The following is a 10,454-nucleotide window of genomic DNA, read 5'->3' as shown; positions in this document are numbered from 1 at the left end:
GCTTAGGGGGGGCGGCAGGAGCCCAGCGCAGGGGGGTGACTGAGGCTCCCCAGAGGCTCAGGGAAGCTGCACCATCAAAGTGGTTATTTCAGCTAGATTTGGAAGGTTGAGAAGTGGGGAAGGGAATTCTACCTGGAAGGAAGAGACTTGGAGATAGGAAGGAGTGTGGTGAGTTCAGGGAAGGGAGACGCCTCTCGTGTGATGGGCACACAAGCTATGGGTGGTGAGGGTTCAGTGTGTCTCCCCCGAATTCATATAATGAAGCCCTAATCCCCAATGTGATAGTAAGTGGAGGTGGGGCCTTTGGGAGGTCATCGTGTTTGTGTGAAGTCATTGGGCTGGAGCCTCCATGATGGAGTGCGTTAGTCTTCTTAGTACGTCACGACAGAATACCTGTTAACAGACTGGGTGGCATAAACAACAGAAGTTATTTCTCACAGTTCCAGGGTTGGGAAGTCCAAGATCAAGGTGCTGGCAGAGTCAGTATCTGGTGAGAGCCCACTTCGGTTCGCAGATAGCCATCTTCCCTCTGTAACCTTGCTTGGCAGGATTGGGTGAGGGATCTGTCTGGGGCCTTTTTACTAAAAGCACTTATCGCTTTAGTGAGGGTTCCGCCCTTGTGACCTAATTATATCTCCCAAAGACCTCTCCCTCCAAATACTATCAACACTGGGGACTAGGTTTCAACATATACATTTGTTGGGGGGGGACGCGAACATTGAATCTATAGCACTGGGATTGGTCCCCTTATAAGGGGATGAAGGTACTACAGGTCTCTTCCTTGACCACGTGAGAATACACGGAGGAAGACGAGAAAGGTGGAAGGGATGACGACTGAGGATTTTTCAAACTGGTGACAGATAGCAAACCACAGATTCAGGAAGCTCCCAGAACACCAAGCAGCAGAGGTCAGAATTAACCCAGGCATCTCTTCAGAAACTGTGCAAACATGCAAGGAACAAGGGTGCAGTGCAACGTTGAAAATGTCGAAAAAAATAAGCCACTGACTTAGAAATCCATGTCTAGTGAAATGATCTTTCAGAGTAAATAAGAAATAAACATTTTTGCAGACAAACAAAACTAGTGGAAAAGCCCCAGCAGTGGCCTTGCCCTGCGAGAAATGTCAGCAGGAGCAGTTCAGGGAGAAGAAAAATAGTACGGGCCAGCAAGTTAGGACTACACAATGAAAGGAAGAGAATTGGGAAAGGAATCAATAAGCGTAGCAAATAAAAGAATGCAATCTTTTATAAATAATAAAATAGAAATTTTTTCAGTCATTCTCCTTATCTGATAAGACCCCCCTGCAACCAGGTACCTGGTCCCAAACTTTACATATACTATGTCGTTTCCTATGCATACATATCTATGACAAAATTTATATAGAAACTAGGGACACTGAGAGGTGAACAAAAATAATAAAATAGAACGATTACAACACTATACCGTGATGAAAGTTATGTGAATGTGGTCCTTCTCTCCCTCTCTCTCCAAATATCGTATTGTATTACACTCACGCGTCTTCTTCTTGTGATGATGTGAGGTGACAAAATGCCCACGTGATGAGATGACGTAAGGTGAGTGACGCAGGCAATGTGACACAGCGTTAGCCTACTGTTGACCTTCTGAGGAGATAGGTCAGAAGGAAGAGTTCATCTGCCTCCCGACTGCAGCTGACCACGGTTAACCGAGATCGTGGAGAGCGAAACCGTGAATAAGGGGGGCCTACAGTCATCCTCGATTGATCTGAAAGACAACTTCAAAATAATAATAGGAACAATGTGTTGGGTGACCATAGCATATGGGTAAGTGACATGAATGACAGCAATGTCACAAGAGACGGGAGACAGGAATTGGAAATAATCTGGGTTATATGGGGTGCTAATCCATCCTCTTGCCAGTAATGCGTATGAAGGTTTTATTTGCTGGTGATTACTTGAATGGCAGGGCTCTGTGTTACCCAAGTAAATAAGGGCTTAACACCCAAATTAATAGTTAGTACTCAGAAAAGACATGCTGTGAAGTTGTCTCATCCATATGCTTCCAACATAAAATTCCTTGTATGTGCATATTTTTTTTTGAAAGAGAGAGAGTGCACAAACAGGGGAGGGACAGAGGGGGAGAGAGAGAGAACCCACGCTAGGCGTGGAGCCTGACGTAAGACTCAATCTCACAACTGTGATATCATGACTGAGCCGATTTTAAGAGTCACTTACCTGACTGAGCCACCCAGGTGCACTGTATGTGCATCTTAACATTGGATACATGTAAAGGATCACATCTCAACAGCACAGGTCAAATTCTAAAAATCATTATTATTATTATTATTATTATTATTATTTTATTTTTAAGTATATTCAAATTCTCAAAGAGCACCTTTTTGGTAATGATCCCCAAGTACCTTGCATATATCTCCAAGTGCACTCATCATTTGTTCTGAAAAGTCTGAAATATTACTGCACAAAGCAGCAGCTGTCATATCAGGATGTTTCCGTGATGTGGTAATTTGTATTTAAAATTCCCTAGGATCCAGTGAAGAAGTCACAAAAACCTAAAGTCAGATGAAGAAAAGGGAAGCAAAAAATTTCAGAGCCCCAAGAGTCATGACGACCAAAGTTCCAGCAGGACACCTGCAAAGGGTTCAGGCTGAAGGTCAAGGGTGGTACCCAGAGCTTACAGTTTCTGATTGACAGAGGAAGCTCAGGGCTTGAATGAGTTAGTTAATTCAGCACTTGAGCGCTAGTCGTGGTATCCAAAATACTTGCAGTGAACTTTTATATAACTAATGTTGATTGACCACCTACTAGGTACCCGCAGACGTGCTGGGTGCTAAAAGTAAATGACAGCCTCATCAATGTAGCTGACATTTATCAAGCATTTACTATGTGTCAGGCCCTTTCTTAAATGCCTTTCTGGCATCCCTACGACCCCCCCTTATGAGATTGATACATCTTCATTTTATGGATGCCAAATGTGATGTTAAAGGCAGTTAAGTAACTGTCCAAGGTCACAGAGCTAAGCTGTGCTCGGGCTGGGATATGAGTCAGAGCCTGTTGGATTCCAGAGCTCCCAAACCATGAACCTCTACGTTGTCCTGGGAGATGAGTACATCACAGAAATTGAAGTCTGTTTAGAGAGACAGACACACAGTCACCTGAAAGACTATAATACACAGATGGGTGAGGTGGCTAAGGATGGGTGTGAAGGTTGCTAAGAGATGGGGCATTTGACCTGGGTCTTGACAGATGAATAGGAATTTGAGGCCACAGCAGAGAAGGAAGGCAATTCTGGGCAGGGGGAGAAGCAATTCGAAATCACAAGAGTGTAAAAGGGTGTATGCAGCGGGGGAAAGTATGTAGTTCCATGTGAAAAGAAAATAGACAGTATGAGAAGGAAATAAGTAATAAGACCGACTCTAGAAAAGTCAGCAGGACCAGCTCACGGGAGGGATTTGAATGTCAAGCTAAAGAGCTCCCAGTTTTTACAGTCAGCCATCAAGAGCCTTTATTAAGTTTTAAAACAAAAGTGTGGGGGCGCCTGGGTGGCTCCGTCGGTTAAGCGTCCGACTCTTGATTTTGGCTCAGGTCATGATCTCAGGGTTGGTGACTTCAGCCCCACGGGCTGGACAGTGTGGAGCCTGCTTGGGATTTCCCCCCCCCCCCCCCACTCTCTCTCCTTCTGTAAGTAAATAAACTTAAAAATAAATAAATCAAACAAAAGTGTGACAAGGTTAGTGGTGCAGTTTCGAAAACAATGGCTTTAATTTACATACAGATTTCTTAGAATTCCTGCCCTGCTCCCTGGGGAGACAGGAAAGAATGACTCAGAAACATCTTCCTGCAGGTAGGGTCCAATTCAAGCTGATGCTAAGATCAGAAGCTCCCCGGGATTTTGAACATAACTTTTTGAGCCTCACAAGAATTGTGGGAGGTGACCGAGAACCCATTCCTGCAAATCTGTAGCTCTTTGGCCTGAGGTGACTGCCTGCCACCGGAGCAGAATCACAAGTGACTGGCTGATGTGGGGCCTGAATCCTTCAGTCGCCAGGCCAGAAGCAGAGCAAGTGGAGAGGAGTCAGCCTGAAACGCACACTCAAGTTACGGGGCTAATTTTGGGGCCAGCAAACTTGGGACAAGCCCTTTGCTAGACCTCACGTGGATGATGCCGCGAGTGTGCCGCCGCCTGAGATTAGTTCAGGCTTGAAAGAAACTTCTTCTGGGGAAAGGAAAATTTTTAGATTTCTCAGAAACAGCTCCCTGTTATAAGGAGAAATGAAGAGCTAAAATTAAACTACCTCAATTATATGGCTGCTAAACTGACTTAGGAAACTCACAGACGACTTTGTGCAATTACCCGCACCCATGGAAGAGTCTTTGCAAATCTCCACAGGCAGCAATATCCTGGGAAGACCTTGGCCGCCTCCAGCCCCGGGGGCTGAGCAGCTCTTCCCCGGGCGCGAAGGCCCTGGGGCAAGGTGTCCAAAGGAAACAAATCAGAAATTGATTCCTGAAGAAGAGGCGATCTCTGAGCTCCTCCAGGGGATGGTGTCATTTCCCACTCAGGCAAGATTCAGCCTTGCCTCTTTGTAGGAGCACCGGCCTCAGTTTTTCCTCATTGCCTGGCATTCCCTTGCTGCTCAGGCATCATCAGACATTTCAGAAAAATTATTAAAAGGGAGTCCAAATTGCACAGGAGGTCATTGAGAGGTCTTCACAGCCCTGGATGCAATATCCCCAACCTGGAAACGGTCTAGAAGTCCATCAACAGGAGACAAGAATACGTAACTATGGAGCACCACACACGTTCGTATGAAGGGTGTCAAGGTATATGGATAAATATCAGAAAACACAATCTTGGATTACGGTAAAGGAAGTTCACGATGACGCCTGGAGTTTGCTACCATTTAATTAAGACGGTGTTATTTCTGGGTTCTTACCAATGGAGTAAAAGTACAAAAACATGCACAGGAAGGATATACGCTCACTTCAGTTTGAATGTTTTCTCTGGGGAGGAGAGTAAATGGGGCCAGAAGCGGCACCTTGGAACTTCAGTGCTGTGATGTTTTATTTGAAAGAAAAGGTTAAGAGATCTGGAAGGAATGGAGCGATGTTCCATTGGACATCTGAGTGTTGGCCAAGCTGAGTTGTCGTCTGAGCAAGTGTTCATTACGTTAGTCTATGTACTTCTGTTAACGTTACAAATATTTCATAAAAAGTATTTTTTTCAAGAGGCGATCAGGTCTCTTTCTCCTGGTAATGGTCAGAGGTTAGGCCATGTGTATGAGTGAAGTCAAGAAGGGCTTACTGGTCTCACTCAGCAGGAAGTGTGGAGGGTGGAACCACGTATCTGACAGCTGGACCATGGGGTAGACAGCAGTCTTTGCACGGTGAAAGGGACAAGCAGTGGATTTGGGGTGGGCAAACCAAGAGGGAGTGCCACACAGAAGAAAAGGCCGGCAGGCTGGGGAAGGGCGGAGACCCCCAAAGCACTTTCTGGGGGGATCAGTGTAAGAGAGGATCACATTCAGTGGATCCCAAGGATAAAACTGGGCTAATGGTTCTGAGTGCTGGTTGTAGGCTTGCAATTTCATGGACCACTGTCTCGAAAAAATGGTGAGTGCTGGCAACCAGTGTGTGTGTGTGTGTGTGTATGAGTGGGATGGGGGGCAGGGATGCCAAGTGAAATAATTAGCAGGAAAAAAACTACCATCTCTTCTACTCTTATTTCATTTCTCAAAAAGAAAGGTTATTTTTACATCAACAAATTAGGAAGAACATGGTAAAAAAAAATGGCACGTAATTCCCATTGAACAAATGTGGGCTTATGGTGGAGTCACTCATGGACCCTCTTTTAATTTTGCCACATGATAGTGAAAGTTTTGTCCCCTGCTGCACTTGTCCATGGGCCAACTGTTGAGAAGTATCATGAATGGTCTGGTAATATAGAAGCAAAGCTTTGGGTGGGCAAAAAGGCAGGATGGGATGCTGGAAAGGCAAACTGGGTCAAGGCTATGAAAAGCCTTGAATGCCAAGCCAAGGGATTCAGAGGCCCAACTCAGAAGTGACATCTCCTATGAAGTTTTTCCTGATACCTTTCCCCACCCCTCACAAACACCCCCTGCCAACTTCTAAGAACAATGACTCTTTGTCTTGGGTCCCTCCCAACACTATTGAGACTTCAGTTGAGTGGTGTTGCCTTGTTTGTTGATTTATCTGTCTCCCTCTCCACCTTCGGGGATCCTAGACACCCAGAATGGTGTCCTGCCTATTTTGTATCACCAGCGCCCAGCCCAGCAGATGGATGAATGGTTACCCAATATACGAAAATAGGAACAAGTTAAGGGAATGGATTAGGCAACCTCTAAAGTTTAGCTTGAAGTTTAAAAAGATTGGCTAAGCATGATGAAGTTTTAAAGTACCCAAGTGTGACTCCTGACTATTTCTGCCTCACTATGTGACTTTGAGCAAATGAGTTAACATGACTGTGCCTCAGTTTCCTTGTCTGTAAAACGGGAATAAATAAATAATCATAATGGCACCCACAGTGTTGTAATGAGAATTAAGTAAATTTATATAGGTAAATCACCTCATGTGACTCACTGGTGTTAGCTACTTTTATTATTAGAATAGTAGTATTATCTCCATGTCCCTCCTGAGGGAAACTGAGGCCAAAAAGTTAATGAGCTCGTTAAACACCTGCAGCTGAAACCTAATTCCTGTGACTCCAAGCCCACCTTCCTCCCACCTTCTCTTGAAGTGCCATTGGCCTAGATCACTGTGGATGAAATGTCTTTGCCTTTCTACCAAGAATCTTCAAAACTGTGCTTTCTAGACTGTTCTTGGAGGGTAGTGAAACAGTCGCAGGCCTTCAGAGAAAGGTGCCACCAAGTTGACTTCCATCAGGAGCCAGGGACTTACAAAGGAAGATCCTGTTTGTCACTGAGGCTGACGTTTATTGAGTAATGACTACATACCAGATAGGGGGTTGGCAAACTACAGTCCGTGGGCCAAATCTGGTTTTGTAGAGCTGGTGAATTAAGAATTTTTTTTTACACTGTTAAATGGTTAGGAGCAATCAAAAGAAAGATAAAATTTTATAAACATTACAATTGTATGAAATTCAAATTTCGGTGTCCATAAATGAAGTTTTATCGGAACACGGCCATACCCAGTGCTTGGCATATTGTTGATGGCCGCTTTAGGGACAGGAAGTCTGAAAGATTTTCTATCTGGCCCTTTGCAGAGGAAGTTTGTTGAGCCCGGTGCTGGATGATCATTTGGGGGCTTTCCCTGGGTTACTCACTCAGTCTTCAGGACTCCATGTGGGAGAGGCAAGCATGCCAAACCTTGTTTGCCCCTGGGAAACAGACGTTCACGGGGGGGGCAAGTAACCGCATGTGTAATATCAGAACGGGGACACGATTGCTCCGCTGCTCACGAAGAAGGAGTGACCGTTTCTCCTTTTGGTGAATTCTTCCGAAGACTCATCAGCCTCTTCACTCTTCTCAAAGAAAATTAAATGACTTTAAATGGATCTTTCTATTCGAGGGACCTAAATTAGGTGGAGAAGGGAGGACGTCTTGGCAACAGAAGAGGGGTGGTGGTCAGAGCCAGAGGAGGGTGGTAATGGTCAGGCAGACAAGCTTCACTCTGAGTGGTCACTAAGGGGCTCAGCGTTCAGGACGTGGGCTTGAGAGCACTCTGGAGGCAGAGAGCCCCGGAGGATGGCAGAAATCCACGCTACTGGGAAGGAGCTCAAGACACTCCTCAAGAAAAGGCTTTGTCAGGGCCAGGGTCCTTCCCACCCGGGGTCTTGCTTCCGCCTTGAAGTTCTCGGCTTCATCCTGAAGCTGCAAAGACCTTCCGTTTTACAACTTCCACCCCCGCCTGTCACCCCAGAGTCTGAGCAAGGATTCCCTAAGCCTTCCCAAATAATGGGGAAGAGAACCTTCCAGAAGGCCAGATTGTTTTCCAGATTAGAGAGATGAGAGAGAGCCAGGCTACGCCCTTAGATAGTAGAGACACCGTTGGGAGTTTGACACGTACTGTCCCACACACCCACAGGGCAGTCTGTCAAATGCGACCATGTGGCAGAGATGGCCCGGCGTAGAAATCACTACCATCAATTTTTGTACAAGGTGGGACAGGCGCCCAGAGAATCCTGGTCTTCTTCTCCTCGGTGTCAGAGATTCAGCAAGGCAGGGAGGACTGGAAGAATCCAGACTGAAGGCCCACGTGATGAATATGAGGGTGGCCTTTCCAGGTAACTAAGAGTAGAAGCTAACATTTCTCCACGCTTCCTGTATGGCAGCCATATAGCTCCAAGCCTGGTGGGCATTTGTTTACTCAAATCTTGTCACCCTGCAAGGCCAGCGCAATTCATTCTTGTTAGTCATGTCAGTTTCGTTCCACAAATTCCCCACCAACACTCCGAATTCATGAGTTCTGAACCACTGCTCCCAGGGGAATCACAAGGTCAGGGTCATGTAAGCCTCTGCTCACAACATTTCTGTCAACCAGTCAATACATAACCTTGTTTCATGTGTCTCTGCTTAAAGACATTTCATTGAATATGTTGCTGATCTGTCAACACTAAACCCACGGCCAATAGCACTGGAACTCCTGTCTGAATGAGTCTTCGTGAATGATCATGAAACACCGCAGGTATTCATTTCGGGGTCACAGGTCATTGTACGCCAGTGGCTGAATCCGCAAGTATGGAGTTCATGAGTCATGAGGACCAATTGTACTATTAGATCCCTGTTTTCCAGATGGGGAAACTGAGGCATAGAGAGGTGAAGCACCTTGCCCCGTGTCTCCCCGGTAAGCAGGAGAGCCAGGATATGCACTCAGGCACTGATATAACCTCTGGATCACGCTGCTCACTTCTCTCATGTGCCCATGGATGTGTGTGAGGGGCAGCAGGTGGAAGGGACAGTATACACGCGCTGTGGGCAGATCTAGCCAAGTGGGGAGACTCAGAGTTCCCACCTCATGGGATCGGGTTTAAAGGAGGTAATGCTTGGGGTCACCTTTAGGGGGCCGGGAAGGAGGGGCTCGGTCCTGGCAGCCGCAGCGCGATATGGTTCGAGATTCTTCCCGGGATCGGCGTCATGGCAGTGTGCTTGGTCATCCCCGGCATAGCCACTGCGCACATCCACAGGTTCTGTAATGGGAGCAAGGAAAAAAAGGTTGCCTATTATCGGTATCAGTGGAGTTTGATGCAAAGAGACCTGCGCATCTCTGGAGTTAATCGTTACTATGTGTCAAAGGGTTGGGAAAATATTGATTAAAGAAGCCTTTGCCTGACCGATGAAGATTAACTCGGTTATGCTCATCTGCCCTTTCTAGAAGGTTATGCAGTGGATCAAAGTAGTACATAATAAAAACAAAAAAGTAAAATCAAAAATAAAAAAATAAAAAAAATAAAGGAGGTAATGCTTAAGGCAGCACAGCGCACACGCAATACTTGACAAAATGGTAACCCACTCCCCACGACACACGGAGACAAGACTCAGCCTCAGACAACCCCTACAGACCACACACGTGGCATGTGATCTGAGACTAGATGTAGCTGTACATCTACATCCTGTGTCCAGGAAATCCAACTAGAAACTCACCAGACACCCAGGATCCTATATAAACGCGAAATATTCATGGAAACCTGACTGCCAACGGAGATGCCAACACACACGTTCAGGACGTGAGCTGATCTACATTTCAAAGCTCTGTAAAACCAATCCGTAAAACTTGCAAAACTGCGACAGCACCGAAGAGGTGAAGACATTTTTCATGGATTCAAAACGGTCAGGAGACGCATTTGGAAGTCTATTCTTTCAGAAAACTCTGTCAATGGAGTAGACACCAATTAATTGCCAAGATGCAGAATCCAAGAGTGCTCTGTGTTCAGTGAAGTGTTCTCAATTTAATATGCTGCCTCGCTAATTGAATGTATAATTTGAACAAATCCAGAAAGAGTATGTCACACTTGAACAGGTTAAGAAAGAACCTAGACTAAAATGCAGAAAAAGTCAGGCAATCAAGATGATTTTTTTAAAAGTAATGTAGAACAATGGAAGCATTCAGTGGCTAAGCATTGGAATTAACAATGGAAGCGTTAAGTGGCCAAGTATTGGAATCCCCCCCCCCCAGTGGCTTACAAAGGTCAAAGAGTTGGAGGCCAGGTGAAAAGGACCTTTGGAGCCGTTGAGTCTAAAATGAGAATTGCTTCTTTGCACGGAGTAAGTGAGAAAGCTGTCAGACACACTCCGGAGCCTGTGCTGGCGGCTGTGGGTTGCATGGATACGCCAGGCAGGTGGCCCTCCCGACAGAAAACTCACAAGGACCGAAGCAAAAAAAGTAAAAAAAAAAAAAAAAAAAAAAAAAAAGATCCATTTATCTACCTTGATGGTTGCTCAATTTTAAACTGAGCTGGAAGCCAGTGAGTTTCTGAAGAGA

At 45.7% G+C, this 10,454-nt stretch overlaps 1 protein-coding gene across 1 annotated transcript; it reads left to right on the top strand.

Annotated features, from left to right (window-relative positions):
• The first annotated feature begins 7,720 nt into the window (after nt 1-7,720).
• LOC124510032 (NADH dehydrogenase [ubiquinone] 1 alpha subcomplex subunit 1-like) lies at nt 7,721-9,355 on the top strand. Its single transcript, XM_047076702.1, has 3 exons — nt 7,721-7,778; nt 8,061-8,134; nt 9,035-9,355. The coding sequence occupies exons 1-3, from the start codon at nt 7,721-7,723 to the stop codon at nt 9,287-9,289; spliced, it is 387 nt and encodes a 128-aa protein (XP_046932658.1). The 3' UTR covers nt 9,290-9,355.
• The last annotated feature ends 1,099 nt before the right edge of the window (nt 9,356-10,454 follow it).

Source organism: Lynx rufus, unplaced genomic scaffold (assembly GCF_022079265.1).
Source record: "Lynx rufus isolate CCGP_SWC_20201006 ecotype Redwood Valley unplaced genomic scaffold, mLynRuf1.p SCAF_1, whole genome shotgun sequence".
NCBI lineage: Eukaryota > Metazoa > Chordata > Mammalia > Carnivora > Felidae > Lynx > Lynx rufus.
Note: the sequence above shows the minus strand (reverse complement) of the source record. Positions and strands in the feature narration are given on the sequence as shown.